The sequence below is a fragment of the Panthera tigris genome, chromosome D4, assembly GCF_018350195.1.
Source record: "Panthera tigris isolate Pti1 chromosome D4, P.tigris_Pti1_mat1.1, whole genome shotgun sequence".
In the NCBI taxonomy this organism is placed as follows: Eukaryota; Metazoa; Chordata; class Mammalia; order Carnivora; family Felidae; genus Panthera; species Panthera tigris.
Genome location: NC_056672.1, coordinates 4,102,760 through 4,128,829, shown reverse-complemented (window position 1 = coordinate 4,128,829; position 26,070 = coordinate 4,102,760). Strand labels below are relative to the sequence as shown.

General features: G+C 55.6%; 1 protein-coding gene across 2 annotated transcripts in view; it reads left to right on the top strand.

The window, feature by feature from the left end:
* The window catches only part of AUH (AU RNA binding methylglutaconyl-CoA hydratase), a 208,656-nt gene that overhangs the window by 179,658 nt on the left and 2,928 nt on the right, over positions 1–26,070 (top strand). The window contains exon 11 of one of the 2 annotated variants that reach the window (XM_042964065.1): positions 13,505–17,891. The exons of the other annotated variant lie outside the window; for it this stretch is intronic. Within the exon in view, the coding sequence (XP_042819999.1) occupies positions 13,505–13,627 (123 nt within the window). The 3' untranslated portion in view covers positions 13,628–17,891. Of the gene's footprint in view, positions 1–13,504; positions 17,892–26,070 lie in introns of those variants that run through there. 2 annotated transcript variants of the gene reach the window in all.

Here is a 26,070-nt window from a genome sequence, read left to right as displayed (position 1 = left end):
GCCAAGTCCCGCGCGTGAGACAAGGCAGCTGCTGTCCTCTGGCAAAGCAGCTCCAGTGGTGGGAATTGGTCCTGAGGAGCGGATCGAGCCCGTGCACCAGCCTGTCGGTCTCTGACACCAGCCCACGAGCGCCTTCGCGGGTGGCAAGTCGGGGTAAAGGCACGCGGCGCTCTCCAGCGGACGGCACCCCCCGGCAGCTGGAAGGGTGACGTAGATGCGAGCAGAGAACTGCAGGGAGAAGCGCTCCCCGTGCTCTCAGAAGAACAGGCCACGACTCGCTGGGTACGGCTCACCCCGGGTTCACGTGATATGCCTCTACTACACGTGCCTTTTCCAGTTTTCCTGCAATTGTGTTAGTGTTTCTACCGCGGCCGTAACAAACTTGGCCTGGGAAAGTCGAGGCCTCGGGCCGCACGCACGTGTAATCTGACGGCTCTGGGGGTCGGGAGGCCGACCTGCAGCCCCTTGTCCGTGGGGCTGTTTCCTTCCAGAGGCCGCAGGGGAGGGTCCCTTCGCTGCCTTTCCGGCTGCTGGCGGTGCCTGCGTCCCCGAGTCCCCGGGCCCGCGTCCCCAGCCCCACCTGCAGACGCATAACCACACGCAGTCTGAGCTCTCTGCCCCCGGCTGGGACCTGCGGCCACACTGCATGCATTCGGGCTGCCTGGAATCATCTCTCGGTTTTCGGTCCGATGAGCAGTCTTGTCTTCCTCCTAGTTTCCTTCGCTTCATCTGCTACCCTATTCCCCCCCTCTGTCAGTAACCCAGCGATTTACAGGGTCTGGGGATGAGGACGCGACATCTCTGAGGGGCCGACGTTCTGCTCACAATGAGATGTGTGCACTTTAATTAGCCAAGAGGACCCGGACAACCAGAAAGCTCTGGGTGCTTCGTATTCACGTTCTCCGGCTTTACCGACTCCTCCCTGTCATTTCTGTGCCCCGTTGTCCGGTTCTTGGCTTTCGTTCTGAATGTGCAGTGATCCACTCTCAGCATCCTTCATTTCACACCACGTTTTCCATTTCTGGGATCTGGATTGCTGGGGCAGCGCAGAGGAGCCTGAGCGTGGTTCCGTTAGGGCCGTGTTACAAGCCGTCCCCCAAATTTGCTGCTCGAAACAACACCACCGTTTTTTCTTGCAGTTGTGCGGATCCACTTGGACTGTGCTCAGAGGGGCAGGTCTGCCCCACTCGGCATCAGCTGAGGCTGCTCCTGTCCCCAGGGAGCTCCTGTCTCCACGGGGCCTCTGATCAATCCCGTGTCCAGCCCGGCCCCCCGGCAGCGTGGGAGAAGGTGGATGCCCAGACCCTCCTAAGGACAGGGCACAAGACCCTCAGGGGGGCGCTTCCCCTGCAGTCTGTGGGCAGAACGACAGTCAGACCTGTCCAGTGTCGGATGGGGAGGGAACAGGCACGAGGTATTCAATGGCACCACATCTGTGCACAGCACAGCACACGCAGGCACTCAGTATTCCTTACCGTGTCTATCGCCGGGACCCCCTTTGGGCCTCAGCTGGCACATGCGGAGACAGGGCACTCGGTGTGTGCGAGGCAGGACGGCCGGGTACCTGCGGTGCCCCTTGGTCACTGGAGACCTAGAAACAACTGCCTGCAGCCCACGCCCCACACTCTGGAGAAGACAGCCCCTGGCCCTAAGTTCTGCCAGTCCACGGACTCCCCCAAAGACGTTCAGTCTGTAGGGACCGCCATCTTGGTTCAGGCTGTGTGGACCACCCCTGCCCCAACACCCCGCAGGTGTGCACAGGTGACCTTGCTCAGGTGTGCACCTTGAGGCTGACGCACGGCTGCCCTGTCGCCGCCCAGCTGCAGGGGGTCCCACTCGTGCCACGTCCCTGGTCCGCTGGGACTTAGGATGCCGCCCAGAGAACACAGGGGCCCCAGAGTGGCCGGAAGGGTGGTTGACGTCATAGAACCGCGAGCCTGTGCACCTACTAGTTCTAAAAGGTTCTGAGGCACCGAGCCTCCATTCTCTTTGCTCCGGCCCCCACACGTCCCTCATTTTCTGAGCAGAGCTGTTCATCCTTCCGTTTACCGTCTGAAGATGTGCCACCTCCCACCCCCTCCCCCAGCACTGCCCTCTGTTTCTGTGGGCACATCCGGGGGTGCCCCAGGACACAGGCAGTACGTCTCCCGGGGTCTCAGGTGGCTGCTGGTGACGCCAGAGCTCTTCACCCCGGACCCCAGTGCTCCAGGAGGGCATCCCCGGGCCACCACCCCGGGACAGACCGTTCACGTCTGTTCAGACACAGGACTGACAGCGTGCGCTTCTCTGACTACATAAGGCGGAACTGGGGACGGGGACGGGGTGGCCAGGTGTTCCTGTTGAACTTCGGACACCGTTGACTGGCCGGGCGGCGGGCGAAGCAGAACAGCTGTCGACACGCCCGTGCTTACGTTTGTGGCGGTGACGCGATGGTGGCACTTGAACACTGAGTGCGTCTCGTGAATTACGCAGCGTACACTCGCGTGCCGTTTTGGAAGCAGCGCTGCAAATAGAAGTTAAAACGCCCGAAAGAGCACGAAGCGGCGAGGAGGCAGCGGGGGAGAAGCCACGGGGCGTTCGTGGAAATTTGTCCCGCAGGTGGACAGCTGAAGTCACGAAACCAGACATGTCTCGCTTCTTCCTAATTAATGACGGGTTGTAAAGTCAGGGTGTGGGCGGTGTGGCCCTTCTGTCCTTCAAACCCGCTTTGACGGCTCTCGGCCACGAGGATGTCGTCAGGGTCTCCAGGTGCGTGGAAACTCGCGTGGAAACGAAGCCGGGTTGCATAACCCCGCGTCACTCCTGCTGCGTCTGCATCCGTCTCCCCGGGGGAGGAGCGATCCCACAGCGCCGGCTCACCCCGGAGCGGGTGGCGACTTCTGAAAATAGTAACTTGAAACACAAAACACTTTTAAAAAGGCAGGAAAGGAAGACTCATCCATACTCCCGCCACTGAAAACGTGCCACCGTCTGCCTTGCCTTTCACGTTTTGGGGCACGGCTGCAGACCAGAATGAGTGTGGGCTGGATTTTGGAACCAGGTCTCCTGGGTTCGGATTTGCTTCCTTCCAGCCGTGGGACCTCAGGGAGGTGACTTGGCTACTCCCTGCCTCGGTTTCCTGGTCTGTGAAGTGGAGGCACAACTCAGCACTCTTCACAGCAGGATACCCGTACCGTTGTCGTGATTCTTCCCGACTGCTTCCCGTGCTCCCAGGAGCAGACACAGGCACACTCACGTGTGAACATATCAACACATGTGCACACTCGGGCGCGCACACTCCTGCACGGGGAACACGCTCCCACACGTGCCTGTGAACGCACACATACCTGTGCCCCAGAAACACTAGCGTCAGACTCTCACAGAGGGCCTGTGGCCGCCTCTCTTGCACCTCAGAATGAGCGCGACCGTTTCCCCTGTCGCCTTCCTGTGGGGCTGCCCCGGCTCCTCGCTGCTCCCCTCCTGGTGGGCGATTCGGTGGTCCTGAGGTTTCCCTGCGGCGGGGCCTGCCCTGGGGTGAGGACGCAGTTTTAGTTTTCCCAGAGACTGCCAAATTGCCGGCCCTGATTCCTGCCGCTCTGCCTTCCCCCTGACGGCGGGGGCCCGATTTCTGCACCTCCCAAGAGGAGGGGACGCGGCCGCTACCCTCCGCCAGCCCCATCCTCGAGAAATGCGCTGTCCTGATTTTCATTTGCATTTCTGCAGTTCTTAGGAGAGTGACGGCCCCTCCTTTGTCTTGTGCAACACACAGGCATCGCTGTGAATAATGTCAATATATTCTTTGGCCTTGATGGTTTGTTTTACGGCCGATCCCCGTTTTTACAAACAACAACAACAACAACAACATGTGCAGATGATCTAATAATTTGCCAAATGAGCACGTTTGGGTAAAGAGGAACTCCACGTCCGGACGCTCGGTATTGTTGCCGACAGGCCTCTGCGTGTGGTGCACGCTCTTCGAACAACCCGGCGTTGAGTCAGTCATTCGTCCACGACCTGGTTACTGGACACCCATCACGTGAGGGCCAGCATGTCTCAGCTTTGTGCTTACATCAGAAAATAAATCTGTAAACAGCCTGCGTGTGGGATTTAGGATCCATCCTGAATCACGTGGGAGCTGAGATCAGGGCCGCGTGGCGGAAGGTGGCCGCTCTAGGTGAGAGCCCAGATGGCCCCTGGGGGTGGGGCCGCCGAGCGCCCTCACGTGCCCCTTGCCGGGGGCCGTGACGGAGGACACGCTCGGCTGGCAGGCAGACCTGGCTGAGGGCCTGGCCTCCCGATCCCGTAGGGGCTACACGGCAGGATGGTCGGGTGGCACCTGAGTTCTCCTCCAGGCAGGTGGGAAAATGAAGCCCAAAGGGGCTGCCCGGCCCCTGAGGCACGCCCACCCTTCCTGCCTTGTTCTGAGGGAGTCTCCAAGGCCGCCGGTCACAGGCCTGTTTGAATTTGCACCCACCCACCCTTTGGCTTGCGGAGTCCGATGGAATGGAGGGGCAAGCTGGGCCGCGGTGGGGGGCCCGGGCCTCCTGTGCCCGCCTCCTGAACCAGTTAGCTAGTTAGCGAGATACCCACAGCTGGCCCTGTGCTCCCAGCTCCCAGTTGAAAGGACTTTGGTGGCTCGTCCTTGGCCAAGGCGCTTACCTCTGACCCAAGCAGCTGTGGTCAAGAGGGTGGCCCTTAACACTGGGCCTGCCGGTCGCTGGTGGGGCCGTGGAGCTGTGGGCGCATGGTGTGACCAGGGAAGGGACACGGTCCCCCATGTCCTCAGGGCGTCCCCCTGCACATAGAGCCAAGGCACAGGTGTCCACAACGCCCAGCACAGCAGTGACTGCTGGTCCGTGGTGAGCATAGGAGCCACTAACCCCTGTGCGTGTCGAGGCCCAGACCTTCTGTCACAGAGCCCGAGCCGTGGGGGCTCCACACGTGCTCCGCACAGCTGCCAGGGCCCCTGGGGGAGATGTCGAGCTTGTAGGGCCAGGCAGGCCTCTGAGGGTGGTGATGGGCGGCCTGTTCGTTTCCGGGGCCGCTGTGACAGTCACCACTGACTTGATGGTTTATATCTTTTTTTTGTTTAACGTTTATTTATTTTTGAGAGAGAGCCAGAGGGACAGAGTACGGGCGGGAGAGAGGCAGAGAGAGAGGGAGGCGCAGAATCTGAAGCAGGCTGTATGCTCGGAGTGGTCAGCACAGAGCTCGAGGCGGGGCTCAGACCCACAAACCGTAAGATCACGACCTAAGTGGGAGAGAAGTCAGACGCTTAACTGACTGAGCCACCCAGGTGCCCCCTGACTTGATGGTTTAAAGCAGGGCACATTCGCTTCTTGCTGGTCTAGCAGCCAGAATTCAGTCCCACTGGGCTGAAGTCAAGGGGTCTGCAGGGTCTGCTCCTTCTGGAGGCTCTGGGGCAGGATCTGTGTTTCCTTTCCCGGCGCCCAGAGGCTGCCCGCCTTCCCTGGCCCTAGCCTCCCTCCTGGTCTCATACGCACAGGCCCCAGGCTCCGCGCCCGGAATCCACGATCACGGCACCTTCTCGTTGTCTTCCGTCCATCTCCCCGCTGTGGGGACGCCCACCTGGACAACCCTTAGCCCATCACGTCGGCAAGGTGACGTTCACAGGTTCCGGGGTGAGGACGTGGACGTCTTTGGGGGCCGGCCGCAGGAGGGGAGCCCCTGGGAGGACGCTGCTGATCCTCTGGGCAGGGGTGCCGGGAGGGGGTTCCGGGCAGAGAGAGCAGAACGTGCCACCCAGGGCCCACCCCTGGCCGGCAGGTCGAGCTCCAGACCCACCGCTGGCCCAGCCCTGATCTGCACTCGTCACTTCCGGAGCGTGGTTCACTCCGCAGACAGCGCGCGTCCTCGCGGGAAGTGATGCACCAGCCAGCGTGGCCGGAGTGGGCGCAGAGCAAGCTGTAGTCGGAGGGGCGGCAGGCACTGTAGGCGCCCAGGAGGAGCACAGAACTGGTGACCGAGAACTCAGGGTGACAGTATGAATGGGGGAGAGGCCCCGAGTGGGACCAACATCGGGAGGTTAAGAGTCACCGGCCTGACCCTGGATCCGCTGGGACCTGGTCCGTGTTGAGTCCTCCGCAAGCTGTGGGGGGTCGGCCTGCCCGTCTGTCTTCTCTCGTGGCCCTTCTTCCCCGCTCATGTTGTGACCACCTGTAGTTAGTGATCTGATCCTCTGTTTGTCTCTCTCTGCCCCTACACCCCCCCCCAAAATACACTTAAAAATGATCTCCCTTCGAAGCTCCTTGAGGACCGTGGCTGGATGAACTCTCGTCTCTGTCCACCTGCACGTTCCCCACCCCCTCAGCCCCACCTGCTTCGTGGCGATGGGCAGCTTCCGGGGATCAGGGTGAGGGACATGATTGCCCCTGATGCCAGGGGATGCCCAGCACAGTGAATTTCCGGTGGTACTGGGGAGGCCTGAGACACCGCAGCCCAGAGACCACGAGTGACCACTCGTCCTACCCCCCACCCACGCCCCCCACAGCTTGTGTTATCTTTACATAAATAATGTTGATTTCAGTGGCTCTACGGCCCTGATCCTATTGCTGTCCGACAACCATAAGCCTTGGGCTGCCCGGTGACTTCCCCTTTGTGACAAACGAGCTTTCCCTGCGGACTGACCTGCCATCTGTCTCCACCCCCACACACCCTGGGGAGCAGCAGGGGCTCACCTGCCTCTCCTGAAATGCCACCGCGGCGTGTCCTGTCCGAGAGCCACCCTGAGATCCCAGGCAGGTCCGGGAGGCCTACCGGGTGAGGAAGGGTCAAAGGGCAAATCCCAACTGTTAGGCGGGGAACGATGCAGTTGTGGGTCCCCATGGACACAGGCCAGTGTCACTGGGCCTCGTGTCCTGTTCTGTCCGCTTTATACCCTAAAGAGCCCGGTTCTCCCTTCCTTTGGGGGTGTTTAGCCCAGGGCTGATAGGAGTAGGGGGCGCTGAGGGGCCACCCAGGGCCTTGGCCAAGGAGCCGTGCAGGTGCATCCGGAGTCTTTTCTGGCCAGGACCCTGTGGCTGCCCAGGCCTCGGCTGGCCCGGCTGAACCCAGGACCGTACCTCGGCATCCTTTCGTATCAGCCAGACCTTCTCCGGGCCTGAGTTTGGTTCCTTCTTTCCCCAAATCCACCCAGCTTGGAGATTTCCCTGCCAAACCACAGAAACTAGACACGGCTTGTTTCCTGGCAAACACACCTGCGGGCAGGCCTGCCGAGCCCCAAGATGCGTTTATCCGGAAATCACGTATCACAGCGAAGTTCACAGGGTTTGACCGTCCTTGAAAACGAGAGGGAAAGAGGGGCCGTGTGTGGCAGGGCAGTCTATGCAGGCCGCAGTCTGTTAGCCTTGTAAAATAAAACCCCTGGGACGTGGAAAATCGAGCCGATCGCCAGGGGCTGTGTGACCCCAGGACACGGGGCTCGCACATGCTCACTGCGGGGATTGCACAAGAAGAAAGAGCTGCGTCATTTCCAGTTGGTGTGTGTGAGTAACCACATTTAAGTGGAGCGTGGGTCTGACTTGGAAAAACAAACGAGTTTCAGGCTCTCTCGTGAGATTTGACATGAGCCGGGCCTCCGCGCCCCGGCCTCCCGCCGAGGACCCTGCACAGTTGCCCGCGCGGCAACTGCCCGGGCACGGTTGGTGAGGGGCTGCTGACCCCGTGCACACAGCGCCCAGCCCGCCCAGCCGTGTACTGCCTCTTTGTCGTGGTGCCGGTGACGATGTGACGGCAGCCAGCTGCTCAGGTGCGCCCCAGGCGCCCTGACCGGGTCCACAGCCCCTCTGTACACCCCAGAACCCGGGGGGAAGGCGGAGGGGTGGACGAGCAGGACTTCGAGGGGCAGCTCGGCCTGCATTCAAGCCTGTTCTAAACACCAGTGTGTCGTTAGACGCTTCATCGTCACATTACCTGTGGTCCGCCCCCCCCACGGCCAGAGGACCCCACATTCCGGAACAGTGCCATCACACCCAGTCCGTGTGGAAGGGCCCGTTCTCTGCTTGGATGAGTACTTCTGTAAAACACAACAAGCCTGAATGATGAAAAAGCACGCCCGCATCGTGATGGCACAGCAGTGTCAGAGCGCTTCAACAGTCCTCAGCCCTCCTCTCTGCGTCCCGTGGTCCCGTCACGGAGTGGGTCTCGGGCCCCGGGCCACGCGGTGGTGACGCCGGCCGCCCCCTGTGCCGCGTCTCCGAGCCTGTCGCTGCCTCAACCGCAAACGAACCGTCAGGTTCTCCTGAACCGCCGGCGCCCTCAGACTGCCAGCCACCAGGTCCTTTGTCAGAACGGGGTCCCGAATTTCCAATCAGAAACCTGGTTCCCGTTGGTTTTCTGCTGCTGCTGTGTCCCTGTCTCTGGGGAGTGACTCCCGAAGGGGTGATTCCGGGGAGGCTTGTTGCTGCACCCTCGCGGGGGTCCCGTGGGCCCCCGGGGATGCGCACACGGTGGGAGCCGCCCGTGGCCACGAGCCTTGTGTTCCGGGTGACCTGCTCGTTCTGAATAACTAGGTAAGAAAGTTCTCAGGTTTTACCATCGCGGGTCCTGTGAGCGGAAAGGTCACTTAGCTGTGCAGTGGAAACCACACTGAGAACATCTGTCAAAATAGGAGTTGCGGTGCTTTCTTCAAAGAACCCACTGACACACATGTAAGAAATTCTGCACCACATGCCAATTAAAGGGAGCACGGGCCCATTTCGCTCTTGGACTTTTCCATGTCGTTCTTCTCTAGTTCCCCTCCGAACACAGTTTTTCTGGAGTCCTTGTTACCATATTTGGATTTCTGCTAAGCCAGGAATATGATTTTCTGCGTTTCTTTGCTCAGAGTTATTTCTTTTTCTTTTTCTTTTTCTTTTGTTTTTTAAGTTTTTTTATTTTGACAGAGGCAGAGAGAGAGTTCAAGTTGGGGAGGGGTAGAGAGAGGGAGAGAGAGAGCGAGAATCCCAAGCAGGCTCTGCACGTGTCAGTGCAGATCTCGATGTGGGGCTTGAACTCACAAACCATGGGATTGTGACCTGAGCCACAGTCAGACGCTTAACCAACTGAGCCACTCAGGTGCCCCATTTTTTTCTTTTAAAAAAATTCTTTGGGGGGCGCCTGGGTGGCTCAGTCGGTTAAGCGTCCGACTTCAGCTCAGGTCACGATCTCGCGGTCCGTGAGTTCGAGCCCCGCGTCGGGCTCTGGGCTGATGGCTCAGAGCCTGGAGCCTGCTTCCGATTCTGTGTCTCCCTCTCTCTCTGCCCCTCCCCCGTTCATGCTCTGTCTCTCTCTGTCTCAAAAATAAATAAACGTTAAAAAAAAAATTAAAAAAAAAATTCTTTGGGGTGCCTGGATGACTCCATCAGTTAAGTGTCCAACTCTTGATTTCAGCTCAGGTCATGATCTCACGGTTCCTGGGATCGAGTCCCACACCGGGGTCTGTGCGGTCAGTGCAGAGCCTGCTAGGATTCTCTGTTCCCCTCTCTCTCTGCCCCTCCTCAGCTCTCTCTCACTCTCTCTCTCTCAAAAATAAAGAAAAAACACATGAAAATATTTTTTAAACATAAAAACAAAAAGACTCTTCATTACCAAACATGGCCAACTCTCAAAAGACATCGTGGAACAAAGTTTAATATCATGACGTCAGGAGTTGAAGTTCGTTCTCATTGGCTCAAGTTAGTCATTTGTGTTGCAATGGGGCTGGGCAACTCTGAGACTCTCCAGAGCACTATTGTGTTGACTTTAGTGCTTTAAAAACAATCCTTCATTTTTGGTAATGTTGTGTTATGTTTTGGTGTTGATGTTACGCTTGCCTCAGAAACACAGTGGGATGTGTTCCCTCTTCCTCTGTTTCTCTGTTGCATGCGTTTGGTATTATCACTTCTTTGAACATTTGATGGGGTTCATCTATGAAACTGAGGGGGCCTGGGGTTTCCTTGCTGGGAGGGTTTATGACAACAGGCTCCGTATCTTTAATGAATACAGGGCTCTTCCCATTTTCTCTTTGAGCTTGTCCAAACTTTGGTAAGTTACATTTTTCATGGAAATTGCCCAGTTCATGAAGTGAGCAAGCTGATGGGGAGAAAGTCATTCACAAAATTGGCTTCTTATCCTTTTAATATCTATCCTATCCTGGTTATCCAAGTGATAACCAGTCTTTTATGCTTGATATCAGTGGTTTATGTTCTGTTATAATATTTTCTTGATTGGTCTGAGTATGAGCTTACCTACTTTGTTGCTTTGAAAACACTAGGATTTTGCTTTGGAACGTCTTGCTAATGTCTGTTTTCTGTTTTGTTGATTTCTGCTCTTTATTATTTCTTTCCTTCCACTTATTTTGTGTTTACTTTGTTTACTTTCTTTTTTAGGCTCTTGAGGTGGACGCTTCGATCATTGATCTCAGACTCTCCCTCTTTTCTAACGCAGGCATTGAAACCTGTAGAAGTCCCTTTCGCCACGGCCTTCGCGGCACCCCATTTTGATATGATGGATTTTCACTACCACTTGGGCTTGAGATATTTTCTAAGTTATTTGCAACTTCCTTTTTTGAAACGTGTGTTATTTAGAAGTGTATCCTTTAGTTTTCAAATATTGGAGGTTTTCCTGGATACCATTTAGCTACTGATTCCTAATTTAATTCAGGCGAGATCAGAGAATCTGCTTCATGTACTTACAGACTTTCTGCGTTTTTTGAGACTTGTGCCATGTGTATGTAGGTTTTTATGTGTACCTGAAAAGAATACGAAATGATGTAGAAATAGCAATTAGGTTGAAGTAAATGGCACTGCCCAGTTCTACGTGGCTACACTTTTTCGAACTGATCGACACACGGCTGAGAGAGGAACTTTAACAATCTCTTACTGTGATTGTGCAATTGTTTTTTTTTTCTAGAAAATTAAGCAAAATAAAAAAAGAAAGGGACTTCTTTCATCTGATAAAGGGCATCTGTGAAAAACCTAGAGTTAACACAATACTATACCTACCGTTGAAATAGTGAGTACTTTCTCTCTAAGATCAGGAACCAGATAAGGAAGCATGCGCTCTCTTATCACTGTAGTCATCTCCCTAAGAACTATGGCTGTAAAACAAAAAAAAAAGGATGTAAAAGACATAGTTGGTAGGGGAGAAGTAAAACTGTCTCAATTTAAACATGATTTAAGCATGATTACACCGAAGAGCTCAAAGCATCTACCAGTAGAAAGCCACTAAGTGTAAGTTGCAGGATACAAGGCTAATATACAAAATTAAACTGCACATGCATATGCTAGCAGCAAACAATTGAATAATGACATTTAAAAAAAATTCCGTTTGCAACAGCAAATGAAATAGTTAAAAACACATTGAACAGAAGATGTGCAACTCCTGTTCACAGAAAACGACAGAGCACTGTTGAGAGAGACATTTGAAAAGACCGGAATACATGGAGAGATGTGCCAAGTTCCTGGATTGAGAGACCCCATTGCCCAAAGGCACACGTACTCCTCAAATCGATCTATAGATTCAGTGCAATCCCACTAAAAGTTCCAGCAGGGTTTTGTGTAGAAATTGAGAAGCTAATTCTAAAATGCACTTGACAGTATAATTGACCCTTGAACAACGTGGGTTGGAACTGCATGGGCCCACTGAGATGCAGATTTTTTTTTTTCCAATATAGTCTAGTCCTGTAAATGTATTTTCTCTTCCTTATGTTTTCCTTAATAGCATTTTCTTTTTCTTTTTTAAAAATTTTAACGTTTATTTATTATTGAGAGACAGAGAGACAGAGCATGAGCAGGGGAGGGGCAGAGAGAGGGGGAGACACAGACTCCGAAGCAGGCTCCAGGCTCTGAGCTGTCAGCACACAGCCTGATGTGGGGCTCGAACTCACAAACTATGAGATCATAACCTGAGCCAAAGTCAGACGCTCAACCGACTGAGCCACCCAGGTGCCCCCTTAATAGCATTTTCTTTTCTCAAGCTTACTTTATGGTAAGAACACAGTATATAATACGTATGGCATACAAAATATTGTGTTAATCAACTATGTTATGGTAAGACTTCTTGCCAACAGTTGGTTATTAGCAGTTAAGTTTTGGGGGAGTCAAAAGTTCTTTGTGGATTTCTGTACAGGGGGCTGTCACCCCTAACCTCTGCATTGTTCGAAGGTCGGCTGTACAAAGGACCTAGAATGGTCCAAACAATTTTTAAAAAGCTGGAGGACAGACACCCCTTGAGTTCCAGACTTCCTACAAAGCTACAGGAATCAAGTAGTGTGGACGTACGGATCAGATGGACGTAACAGAGAACCACGCTCAGGCGGTCAGTTGATTTTTAACAAAGATACCCATTCAATTCTGTAGGGAAATGAATGTTTTTTAAACAATCTGTATAGGGGGGAGAAAACACAACCCTTCCCTTGCTCTGTACACGAATTTATAGACATGAAAGTCCTAGAAGAAAATCTTTGCAACTTGCTTGTTTTTCCCTAAGGCAGCATCTCTGGCTTGTGGTGCAGAAATCTAAGAGGGTCCCATGACCTGGCTCCCCCGGTGTTACTCCCAGGGCTACGTCACTTTGCACAGCAAAGGGATTTGCATCAGTTGACCTGAAAATAGGGAGATTATGTGGGTGGGCCTAAACTCATGGCAATCTTTTAAGAGCAGAGTGTTTTCGCTGGCTGGTCACGGAAGGGGACATTAGAGATGTGAGGTGAGGGAGGTGTCTGTTTCTGGCTTTGGGACAAGGACCCGAGAGTGGCTTCTGGTTGCTGAGAGCAGTGCCCCCCCCCAACCTCTGACAGCCAGCAAGAAAGTGGGGAGTCTTGTTCACAGCTGCAAGGCAGTGGGGAGCCTGGAAATGATTCTTCCCCGTGCCTCCCGACAACAGCCTTGAGCCGACAAGAGCCTTGACTTCACCCCGTGGTGAGCTGGCCAGCCCGCTGGGACTTGTGGCCTGGAGGGCCACGGGTTAGTAAGCAGGTATCATCTGATACCGCTAAGTTTGTGACTGTCATGAGCTATAGAACACTGGCACACAGCGCTGATCCTACCATGACGGCAGTAAAGCACGTAATTTGTTCCTATTTCATTGCTGTTTCCTGGAACAATGAATATAATTGTATTTGTTTTTTTTCCCCCTTTCATGTTGGGGAAAAGCCTTCTGCATTCGGGTAAATGCTGGCTCATCTTCTTGGAGACGTCCTCTAAATCCTGGCTGCTCCAGGTATGGCTCCTGGGCCAGCGGCAGCACTGATGCACCTGGGAGCTTGTTGGGGACGTGGACCCATCTGGGGCCCCCCGATGCGGAAGCTCCCTTTTAGGTAGACCCCGAGGCACTGAAGTTCCCGAAGCGGCACCCCACCTTTGCCCAGAAGTGTGGCTTTTACCGGGTGTAAACCCAGCGTGTCATGGGTGTGGCCAGGTTGGCCATCTAGACCTTCATCCCCCCGCCCCTGCCCCACGGTGGCGCTGCTCCTGCCGCAGGGTCTGGGTCTCTGGGCTCAGACACGGGAGCTTCCATTCCAGTGAGCTCTCCTCTTGGCCCGCAGACGTCCTCCGGGACTCGTGCCCCAGACGGGACACTGGGCGGCTCCTGTGCCTTTAGGTGCTCAGTCTTCCACACCGGAGTGGGGTCTGTGTGCCCCAGCCACCGTCTCAGAGAGCTCGGCTAAGGAGCGCTCGGAAGAGACCGGCACACGAACGCGTCGCCGGCTGCTGGTGTAGATACCCGTGGTCTCCGCGAGTCAGAGACGTCAGAGCTGGTGTGACCACCCCGGGGCCATCGAGGGCGCTTCTGCCATCCTCCTAGAGGCCCTGGGTGATGGCTGGGTGCTCCTTCTCGTCCGCAATGCAGTCTCAGCCGAGCCACATTCCGGAGCGTCTCAGGCAGAAGCTCATGTCCGCCAACGTCTTCACCATCCGCCCTCTGTCCTCCCAGGGTCTGTGCATCCGCAGGAAAACGCGACCCCCTCTCCCCGCGGGCCCTCCTCCGCTCACGCTGTTTTCTCTTTCGCAACATCCCGCCCACCCCCATCTCACCCCCTGAGATACTAGGTCTTCCAGGAAGCCTTCCTAGAATTTCCCATCAGGACTCCCAGGGAAGTGTCCCTGAGACTCACGCCCTCAGTACTTTGGTCATCTGTTGCAGCACGAAACGGCCCCGGGGTCAGCGGCTTAAAACAACCATTTAGTTTTGCCCCCAAACCCACAGGTCGGGAATTTGGGAAGGGCCGCGGCGTCTCCCCAGCACGGTTCTCCTCCACCAGGCACAAGTGGAACGAGTCAAATACACGTTGGCAAAAGTAGGGGAGAGGCAGGTTTGGGGATGGAGTAGCGCCTCCTACGTGCCGTGTGTGTGTTGTGTGTGCAACACGGCTCGAGATACACACAGAGCCACCCACCGGTCAGTCCCAGTGTGGGGCCAGCCGTCCACCGGAGCTCTTGACGTAAAGAATCCTGAGCCCCAACCGCGGAACTGTATGCGGTGGAAGCCGGTCACAAGACCTGGATGCCAGGGTCCGGTTGGCCAGTGGGGGGCACAGCACACAGATGTGAGGAGGAACAGGCTTGCTGACCCGCCCAGGGAGAAGCTCCTCCAAACTCCTCAGGCTCCGGCTCCAGCCCCGGACAACACCCCTCATCACAAAGGCACGGGAGCTCTCCGCAGGAGGGGTCACCGTGAGCTCGTTTCAGGAAAAGAGCTTTCTCGGCAACATACAGGCTAAAGAAGTTTCTGCAATCCTCAGCTCAGAATTTTATTTACAGCAAAATGTTGATTTGCCCACAAACATCCTGCTTTGCTAAATATACCACCCGGCTCCTACAACAGGGCTGTGGTTTTAGAGCGTGGGTCCTGCCCTCCCTTCTCGGCCCTGGCACGTCGAGCCTGGTACCCTCTTCTGTGGTCACGGTGCACCAAGGGAGGCGAGTGGGCTCCCTTCCTGCGCGGGCTGCAGGACAGGCCTTGGTCCGATGGGTCTGTGACGGAGGGCCTGGCCACGGGCGGAGGACTGGCAGCAAGTCTGGTGCCCGCTGCGGGGCGCGGCCCGATTGTTGAGCGTCCTCCTCCTTTTTTAGGGTCACTCAGGGTATGATCGCACTGCCGGGTCTCTGTGGCCAAAGGAAGGACTTGGGGCTCATCCAGCCACGAGGGAAAATCCTGACCTCCCGTGACAGGCTCTAGAAGCAGAGGCCGGGACCGCAGGGTGGGGGAGGGGGCTGTGGGGGGAGCCTGAGCTCCAGGAAGTGGCCAGGGAGGCCCCTGGTAGGGAGAGACGCGGGGCCCAGCAGCACAGCACGATGGGCAAACAAGAAGGGCAAAGATCAAAGGCGCCCGGTTGTTTGCTCGCGCAGCAGGAAGGCGGGAGGGCAGGAGGTTCTGGAGAAACGAGGCACGGCTCCCGGGGCTGCCGGGGAGCTTGGGCGGGGCTGAACTGCAGGAACCCTGTGGGAGAAGGGATTCGGGGGTGGGGGGAGCACACCAGCAGAGCGGAGCAGTGAGGGCACCTCCAGCATGTGTCCCCATCTGGACACATGCAGCACAGGAGGTGTTGCAGCAGCGGCGGGCTTCCTGCCCCGAATCGGTGTGGCGTCCGCCGGACTTGGAACGTCTCCCTTGGCTGTTAAATTCCCAGGGATCGTAGGCACCGGAGGCGGGTGGGAGGCCTGTGCCTGTCCCCTACCGCTCTCCTGCCCCCTGACCACCCGAGACCCACAGTCCAGCAGCAAATAGGGAAGGAGGAGACAGACCCAAGGGGCTGAACGCTAATGAAGGCACACAATGAGGGCGGTGACAGGCTGCCTGGCAGACTGGGGGAGGTTGGGGGGTACGGGAGTCTGGGCTCAGGTCCAGTGCCAGCTACCTGCAGGGACAGCTGGGAAGAGGGTCGGGCAGAGGCAGCCCAGCCACTCCGTCGCCCAGCTGGGTGACATCACAAAAGGACACTGCTCTTGTCCGTGGCGTGGTCTGCCAGGAGGAGAGGTTTTATTGCTCTGCGCAGAGATCAAGAGACGTTTGACAGGAAGAAGCTGAGTTCACCTGAAGGGGCACAGCGCCGGTGTGGACATTGGAGCCCCAGGGAGCGACACTCACGGGGGTGAATGAGCCACCAGCTCTCTGATCTGAGTGAGGCTCAGAGGAGTGCAGGGGCCTTGTGCGTAATAAGCACAGAGGAGCCTCCACGGCTCGCCCCATGCAGCGGGTCCCCAGATGATGGGGGTCCTGCCGTGCTGAAGGTCTTGGGAGGTTCTCGAGTGTGGAGGGTCTGGCCAGGCGCCCTTGGGTTGCGTTCCCGTTTCTGCTTCCTGCTCTGGGCTCTCCGTGCTGTTCCCATGGCCAACACCTCCTGTGGGCAACTCAGGCTGCGAGAGCTGCTTTGCTGGAGGCACAGAGCACAGGAGGGGCCGGGGGTCTGTGTCTCCGCTCCCTCCCTCACCCGTGTCCTTGGCTGGCAAGGCTCGTGGAGGTGCGGAGTCTGCCTGGGTCCCCCGAGGGTCGGGCTGAAAGCTCCCCACCGCCGCGCTGGGGACTGGCCCCAAATTGTCCCCTGTTCTCGATTCTTCTCCATCCCGCCACGGTCTTTCCTGGAGTTCTTCTTCATCGATCCTTCCGTGGACCTTCATCTCAGGACCTGCTTCTCTCTGCTTGCCTGCTGAGCTGGGACCGTCCACTCCCGCCTCGGGACGGGAACGTGCACCATCAGCCCTCCGGTTCAGAGAGCCACCCCACCGACTTCCCTGGTCTGCAGTTTGCAGACAGAACGCAGGACTCCCAGCCTCCGTAATCGTGTGAGCCATTCATGCACACCACGTTTTACACGTGAAGGGCCTGCCACACAGATGGTCACAACCCTTGTGTTCTGCCATTCTCTACCCACATGCCCTCCCCCCTTTGTATGATGCAAAGGGCTTTGTGTAAAACCAGCGGATGAGAGTATTCGAGAATGTTAGTTGATGGGGATCACACGGTGATGGCATCGATGAACTTGGGGCTGGATGCTCCCGAAGCTCTGAGCTTAAACATTCACATCGCGTTAGGGTAGGTGTGCAATTTGTCGACTCTTCTGCAGAAAATTGTGCAAAGCTACACAACTGCCCGGTATGCCCAGGTAGGAGGGAGGGCTCTCCAGGCCCTGGCAACAAAACATCGTCCCTGGACCGGCAGCATCATGGGAGCTTATCAGAAATTCAGAGTCTCAGGCCTCACGCTGGCCTCCGCCATCCATCACCCCAGTCACTGGGACTGATTAGTGCACCTGGATGAAATAGTAATATCTTGAGTATTTTGACTTAGATAAAATATCCTATTAATATGAATGTACCTTGTTTCTTTTAACTTTTAAAAACCGTTACCGTCAGGAAATTTTTAAATGCACTTAAAAAAAAAAAAGGACAGCATTGTGCTCAGACTTGCTTGGTCAGAATCTTCGTTTTAGCAAGCTCCCTGGGTGACCCGAGGCCATCAGAGTTTGAGAAGCACTGCCTAAGCCAAGAACTGGCAAACTACAGCCTGGGGGCCAAATGTGGCCCACCGCTGTGTTTTGTGAATAAAGTTTTATTGGGACACAGCCACAAGCATTCGTTACACATGGTCTTTGGCTCTTTCCATGCTTCGGTGGTGCAGTTGAATGTCGTGATGGAGAACTTGAGCCTCGTCTGACGTCCCTCCTCCCTTCCCTCATGCCAGGAGGAGCCCTTTGTCCCCCTGGGTCCTTGGGTGGCCGTGATGGGCCAGCCCTGAGCCTGGGGGCTGCTTGCAGACCTGGCCCGGCCTGATGCTGGGCCTTGCTGGCCATGTAGGGGGTGGCGCCCACACATAACCAGGGTCATTCAAGGCCTGTCTGGCTGTGGCCCTCCAGGTCAGGACAGACCCTCACTCTGTTCTCACCCAGTTTTCTTTTTTTTTTCCTTAAAAAAATTTGTTTTAACATTTGTTCAATTTTGAGAGAGAGAGCAAATGGGGGAGGGGCAGAGAGAGAGAGAGACACACACACACAGAATCGGAAGCAGGCTCCAGGCTCCGAGCTGTCGGCACAGAGCCTGGCTCGGGGCTCAACGAAAGATCATGACCTGAGTGGAAGTTGGATACCTAACCGACTGAGCTACCCAGGTGCCCCTCTCCCAGCTCCCATTCTGACCGCTCTATCACCCACTGTCAGGGAGGTCAGGGGCCCTGCTGGTGTCCAGGCTTCTGTCCTGCCCTGGGTCCTGCTTGGCACCCCTTCCCCCAGGATCCCGAGGCAGGAAGGGCAGGGTGGCCACACCTAGTCAGTGCCTGGGATGGGGGCAGGCAGAGAGCCAAGGCTTGTTGGTAGGAACACAGCACTGCAAGGCGTCAGCCAAGCACTTTCTGTGACAGCCACCGCGGGGCAGAATGGTCCTCCAGAACCCAAAATGAGTCCCCGAGGGAACCCCAGGTGTCCACAGCACCCACGGTGGCCACCCGCGGCTCAGGAGGGAAGCCCTGGGCCAGGGTCACTGGGGCAGTCACACTCCAGCCCCCCTGCCTCCCGGGGTCTCTTCGGCTGGAGCCCCTGCAGCCAGGAAGCAGGGGCAAGCGGGGCTAAGATATTGTGAGACAAACAGCGTTAGAACAGAGCTGAGCCCTGGGTGTGAGACAAGGTCTACATGCATTTTGAGGTACTATGATTTTAGGTGGTTAATTGTTCTTTTTTGCAGGAACTGATTCTTTCACCTCCAGCATATACTAGTAGGTGAAATAATAGAAGTTCTACAAGAGTAAAATCCAGCGTTAACTGTCCTGTGTACCCAGCTCCCTCCCGCCCTCTCCTGCCCTTCTGCCTCAGTTTCCCCCAAGGGAGCTCAGTGCAGGCCCGCTCGAGGCCTGATCCAATGTTTACAGACGTGCGACAGGGCGACAGTTGCCAGGGCGCCTCCTTGTCCAGGCAGGTGGGGGGACAGAGGGTTCACCTGTGGTGGGTCAATGCTTACACAGCCGCCCCCTGTCCATCTTCCATCCGCTGGGCCCAGAAGGCTGTATGGGAAGGGTGAAGGGGGCACCCTGTGAGCTGGGAGGCAGCAAGGGACAGCCGTGGTGGGCAGGTGGCCGGGCAGCGGGAGAGGACAGGACACAGACCCAAGAGAATGGTGGGAGCTGCAGCATCTGTGTGGTTGAGTCAGTCGGAAGGCCTCTTGGTTGCCTGGGCAACAACAGCCCTGGGCTCCAGAAAAGGGACTGTGATGGCTTCCAGTAATGGTGTGGGGACTGTGATGGCTTCCAGTAATGGTGTGGGGACTGTGATGGCTTCCAGTAATGGTGGGGACACCGCGATGGCTTCCAGGGACAGTGGGGGGACCGCAGTGCCTTCCAGGGACGGTGTGGCCGCCACCATGCTGACCAAACACTGATAGTTTACAATGGTATAGGATGGAAACTTCTAGCATAAGGCACACCTTGGTGAGCAGAGGAATGCAGACAGGCATTGCTTTGTGGGTGGGTGTGCAGTGAAAGGGGGCACTTTCTTTTTCCCTGAAAGAACTCACTCATTCCCGAAAACCAGAAGCATAGGTGCTTGTGGACTCCTGGTGATGCATCTCCGTAGGAGGAGACGACAGCGTGACGAGAAGCAGAACTTTCTTCGGTGGGGACCAAGGGGCCCGGAGACTGCGCCGCCCCACAGGGACGCTGGTCAAGCCTTGCTCGGGGGACAGTGTCCCAGGAGCCCCCCTCTGGCCCGGGAGTGCCTTGTTCACGGGCCTGTCCTGGTGGCTGGGGTCCCCCCCGACTTCCTCATGCTACCCCAGCCTCTCCAAACCCAGCCGCTGTCACACTTGGCAATTTCTGAAGCCACCTTCTGTCACACGTTTGCGCCTCCAGCCAGAAAGAGCTTTCTGGGTGTCAGGGGGGTGTGATGGAATTGGGCCCTCCCAGAAGTCCGGGATAATCTCTACTGAAGTCTGTAACCTTAGGGGCACCCGGGTGGCTCAGTGGGTTGAGCGTCCAACTTCGGCTCAGGTCATGATCTCACGGGTCACGGGTTCGAGCCCCGCATTGGGCTCTGTGCTGACGGCTCGGAGCCTGGAGCCTGCTTCCGATTCTGTGTCTCCCTCTCTCTCGCCCCCCCGCCCCCCGCTCGTGCTGTCTCTGTCTCTGTCTCTGTCTCTGTCTCTCAAAAACAAATAAACATTAAAAAAATGCCTATAACCTCAGTCATGTCTGCAGATTTCCCTTTGTCACACAACATGGTTCATGTGGTTCTGGCCTCGAGGTGCATGCGTCCTTGGGGCCTCCTGCCTGACCCGCCCTCTGGGGAGGGGGCCAACTGTCCTGGTGGGCAGTCATGCTGACTACAGGCGTCCCCTGCGTCACCCACCACGACCTGCCATTTGCCTTTTGTAAGCAGCGGCTTCTCCAGCAGGAGGGAGAGGGCACTGAGCCTCTGTCAAGATGCTGTCGAGGAAATGCGACAAGTAGAGTGTGTTCTGATTGTCACTTAGCCGGGAACAGGTGTAACTGATGGATTTACGAGCCAACCGTGAAAACCGAAGCTGGATTCATGGCGCTTCTCGTCTCTTTAAAGACAGGTTCAGTGACCGGCTTGTCTCTTTAAGAAGACATTCTAGAACTGGGTGCAAGGAGCCCACGTGGCTTCTGTGTGTCAGGGGAGGAGTTTCCGTCCTGGGCGACCCTTCGGGTACCCGTACCGCATTCGTAACGATAAGATGCATTTAAAAGGCAGGAGCCCACAGACCAAAGTGTGGTCAAACTGTTGCCGACGGTGGGGATGACGTACAGGGTGAAGGAAACAGAAGTGTGTGGTTTAGAGCTGGTTTCACCATGACTTGCTCTGTTTCTCCAGAAAAGCTCCGCGGCCACTCAGGTGTCCTATTGGACGGTGCCGGGAATGAGTGTCCAGCCCCGCCTTGTGTCTGATCTTGTCATCCCGTTTCACGGCCACAGCCTGACCGTCCTGGGGGGTGGGGGCGGGGGCGGGGGCGGGAGGAGGGGTTCCAGTTAGAGGTGGCTGTGTAATCAATTGCCCAACACAGTGACTCGGAGCTGCCGTTCTCTCGCCCCTGCTCCGCGGGGCGTTCTGTCTTCCTGGAGACCAGTCCCCTGGTGCTGTGACCCGTACACGGAACCGCTGGGCCTCTCCGTGTGGTAGGTGGGCTTCTTACGTTAGCGTTTGGCAGGCTTTTCTGGAAAGGGCCAGAGAGCAGATATCTTACCCTTTGGGGCCCCACGGCCCCCGTCACAAGGACTCGGCCCTACTGTCGTAACCACAAGCAGCCACAGAACAAATACGTGGGCCATTAGGCATGGCTGTTACAATAAAACTTTATTTACAGAAACACACGTCAGGGGCCGGATTTGTCTGAAGGCCGTGATTTCCTGTCTCCTGTCTCACACGGTCGCCAAGGACTCCTGAAAACACAAATATGGACTTTGCCGGGCCTTCTAGGTCTAGACCCACCTCTCGAGTGGGTCACGGGGCCTGCCCTGGCATGATGTTGGGGTGGCCGCAGAGGGCAGCTGGGGGCAGGGACCCTGGGCGTCTCTGGAGACACACTCCCCACCCCCCCCGGGGGAAGGGACACGCCAGGTTCCATCTTGGTGACTGATTTGCAGGGAACGTTAGGGTCTACAAGCCGCGCGTTGAAAGCAAAGCCTGTAATTCTGTGATGGGCCCGCAGCATACGTGACTCACTATGCGTGACTAGACGAAATCCCAAGGCTTGATTATTCCCTGGTAAATGCTATGCCACCAAGACCATCGAAAGGACCTCCAATCACAGAAATTTGCAGTGAAGACTCGATCTCCTCCACCCACATCCTCTCGTCGGTTGTCTTTGTACTCGGAGACGGGAAATAGAAACACCGTGTAACAGTCACTCCCAGAGATGCTGGCCGTTGGGACCGTTTTGTTGGGGTCCGGATGGACCGTGACTGGGGCTCTGCCCCCTCCTGGTTCACCTGCCGGGCTGTCACATGGATGAGGGCGTGTCCGTGGGTAGCTTCTGGAGGGCAGGGGGCTCCGGGCACTCCAGTCCCCTAACTGTGGCCCATAGAGTTTGGTAAGCCACCCCCATCCTGCCTCCAGCTGTCCCTGCTCTATAGTGCCACCAACATGCGTGTTTTGTAACACAGGGGTCGGCTTGCTCCCTTTGGATAATCTCCTAACTGCTCCTCACTGCCCGCAGATGGAGGCTTCCTCTGGGCTCGGGCTGCAGCCCTCCTGTGTCCTGTGTTGCCCACCTTCCCACCACCCGTGCATGCTGCCGTGACCCGGGACCCTTCCCCTTCCCAAAGGAGCCGCCCTAAGTCCTCCTGCCCTTCCAGGTTTTCCTCAAAGCCCGAAACGCTTCCCCCACTGGAAGTGATTCTTCCAACCCCAACCTAAATGCCCCTTCCTCCAAGAGGCTCCTCCTAGTTCCCCTTAGTTGGACCAAACACTCCTTCCTGAAAGAACGCAAGCACAGAAGAAAGAGAGGGAAAGGAGAGAGAGAGGGAGACAGACACAGAGAGAGAGAGGCAGATCCTAGGGATTTTCCTGAGACACGGCCCCGGGTGCCCCATGAGTGTATTCCCGTGTAAACCTATTAGAACACGCTTACCTTCACACCAGGTGCCTGGGGGGCTCAGTCGGTCGAACAACCGACTTCAGCTCAGGTCATGATCTCATGATTCGTGGGTTCCAGCCCCGTGTCGGGCTCTGTGCTGACAGCTCAGAGCCTGGAGCCTGCTTTGGATTTTGTGTCTCCCTCTCTCTCTGCCCCTGCCTGTCTCATGCTCTGTCTCTCTCTCAGAAATGAATGAATTTCAAAAATTAAAAAAAAAAAAAAAAAGAACACACTTGCCTCCACAGAATGCGAGATACGTCAACTGAAAATCTCCAGGCATCATTTCTGACCCTTAATGACGATCCTCTCCCGCCTGGTGAGCAGTTTGGTGCCGGACGGAGGAGGGTCCGCAGTGGTTCCCAAGCTGCCTGCTGTCATTTCCACGGAGCCTTGTGTGTGCAGCGCGTCGGCCACCAAGCCGGCATCTAAGTTCCACGCTGCTTTTCGATTTGCCCAAAACGTTCTTGTGGATCGACGTCAAGCTTAAAACAAAAACGGAAACAAAAGAAAAAACGCGAAGGCAGCTGGATCTCGGTCTGCAGCAGAGTGGTTCCGCCTCGGTGGGGAGAGGGCCCTTGCCCGGGGTTAGGGAGCACCCAGCCTCCTGTTTGTGCTTTGGTTTGTGTTTTGATTTTTGTTCTTTTATATAAGGAGGTTTGGGCAAAGGGCTGCAGGAGAAGGGAGTCAGGCTCTGGCAGGTGGGCGGGTCCCTGGTCCCTGCTCTGCAGGGTTTGGAGCCAGGACAGGCTCTCCCGGTACCTCAGGGAGGGGGCTGAGGCCACCTGGGGCACACCGATGAGCGTGAAATGGTACAGCCTGGTGATCTCAGCTGGAATAACAGCACCAAAGGGTCCCCGGACCCGGGGGTCAGTCCAGACATACGCACCCTTTCCTTTCCGCGTCGCCCTCCCCCTCCTCCCCAGGCACAACAGACCCAGCCAGACCACCTGCCTATTTCTGCGGATTTGCCTGCACGGGAGGACAGTGCTCACGGGAGACCTTCAGGCGGAAGGGGGTGGGGCAGGCTTCCCTGGTGGTCTGGGGATATACCCCAGTGGTGTTTTCCAGAATGTGGATTTGGATCCATGATCGGGCCATGAAAGTAACTTACGGGGTGTGACTTACATCTTTTAAAAAAGGGGCAAAGGATCTGAGGAGCCGTTTTTCCAAAGAAGACACGTGAATGGCCGATGGGAACGTGAAAAGATGCTCAACATGACTAGCCACGTGGGAAACACAGATCAAAACCACAGTGAGCTCTCCCCTCGTGCCTGTCGGAACGGCCATCACCAGAAGGACAAGATACAAAAATTCCTAGGGAGGATGTGGGAACGGAGCCCTCGTGCGCTGCTGGTGGGAACGCAGGCCGCTGCGGCCGCTCTGGAGACACTCCGGGGGGCTCCTCAACTACCCTGTGACCCCGCTGTCCCATCTCGGGGTGTACATCTAAAAGAAATGAAAATACGATTTTGAAGCGATATCTGCATCTCCACATTCACAGCAGCATTACTTCCAAAAGCCAAGATGTGGAAACAAACTTGTCCATTAATGGATAAATGGATAAAAACCTATCTGTCTGTCTCAGCGAATATTATTCAGCCATTAAAAATTGAAATTCTGGCCTTTGCGACAACATGGGTGGACCTTGAGGGCATTGTGCGAAGTGAAATAAGCCAGACAGAGGAGGACAAATACTGCGTGATCTCTCCTATGCGGAACGAAAAAAACCCCAAAACAAACAAACGAACGAAAAAACACCAACCCCCCCACACTCCCCTGCCTCCAAAAACCAAAACCAAACAAACACATAGAAAAAGAGATCAGAATTGTGGTTCCCAGAGGCAGGGATGGGGTGGAGGAGACATCGGAGGCAGGTGGTCAAAGGGTACAATCTGTGGTCATAAGAGAAATAGGAACCAGGGGTGGGATGTGCCACGTGAGGCGTCCAGCCAGCACGGCCGAGGGATGTACAGGACGGCTGGTATACGACAGTAGATCCTAAGTGTTCTCATCACAAGGGGAAGGATGTTTTTTGCTTTTCATGCTTTTTCTTTCACTGTATCTATGAGGTGATGGATGTTAACTGCCCTTGGTGACCACTCCACAGGGTATGTAAGTGAAACTCCCACGGTGATACATGTCAATTATATCTCAATTTGGAAGGGGAAACATGAAGTAGAATTTTAAAAAAATTGCCCGATGGTGAGGTTTTTTTTTTTTTTGGTCTTAAAATGTCTCCACTCTCTCTGTCATCAGACCCATCAGATGGTATCATAAAGTCTGCTTCCAAAGGACGCAGTCTCAAAGCTTTGTGCTCCTGGCATTCTCTTTTCTGTCACTTTGTCTGATGTCTCATCCTCTCTTGGGTGTCCACCTCCTTGTTCGTAAAATAAGCATGTCCAGAGCTCTTACTCACCCCGTCCACACAGGCTCCCTGGATGCCTTCTGGAGCCCTCTTCTCCTTCCCAGCTTTGCTGCTCCGGGCATCTGAGCCTCCTGGCACACACCCCACGGGTGTCCCCCGGGGGCTGCACCTGAGCACCCCCTCCTCCAGGCCCTCCTGCTTCCCTCCTGCGCTCTCCAGCTCAGCCAAGGGCCACACCATCCATCAGTCTTGATGCAACTAAGGGGTTTTATTTGCATTGCTGAGTAGAAGGCAGTTTTTAGCTGGTATGTCAACAAAGTACAATATCAAGGCTTTATTTCTTTGGCAAACAAGGAAGACACCACTGGAGCAGGAGGACATGTTCGTGCATGGATGGGTGGGTGGATGGATGATGGATAGATGAATAGAAGGAAGGAAGGAAAAGGAGGGAAGGAAGGAAGGAAGAAAAGAAGGAAGGAAAGAAGGAAGGGAGGAAGGAAGGGAGGGTGGGAGGGAAAGGGAAAGGAAAGAAGGATAAATGGATGGATGGATGAATGCATAGTTTGATAGAGGGATGGATGGATGATGGATGGATGGAAGGAAGGATGGATGGATAGATGGAGGAGGGGTATATGTAGATATAGATACAGATCCATGTATATTAATGCTGGATGTGTTGCTTCCTAGAAGATGAGAGGATATCTTACCTACTGACTTGGGTCTGAGCCCTCTCAATGAGCGTCTGAAAATCACCTAGTTTTCTAAAGATAATTGTTTTGCTCAGATACCATTTCATGATGGCCTAAGCTCAGGCATATCTCAAGAGTCACCCTTTTGGGATTTTTACGGCTCGAGAATGAAGTCCCTGCATTTGAGATTATTGTTGCTTTAGCTTTAAAATCTGTGCCTCTAGTGTGACAGGTTGGCTTGTGGGAATGATCAAGTTAGAGATCCTAGGATGTCCTAGCTCACCACCTGAGGCTCATATATGTGCACCAATGCATATCTGATGGACACATCCAGCGTTAGGCCCAGGAGCAGGAAGGTGAGGCTGAGTCCTCTGTCTCCCTCGTGGTGGGGACAGAGCCAGGATACAGGGGACTACGAACCTGACTGCTGGCTCAACCGGCACCACTGTGGCCCATCCAAGGAAACTGGCCCGAGCAGGGA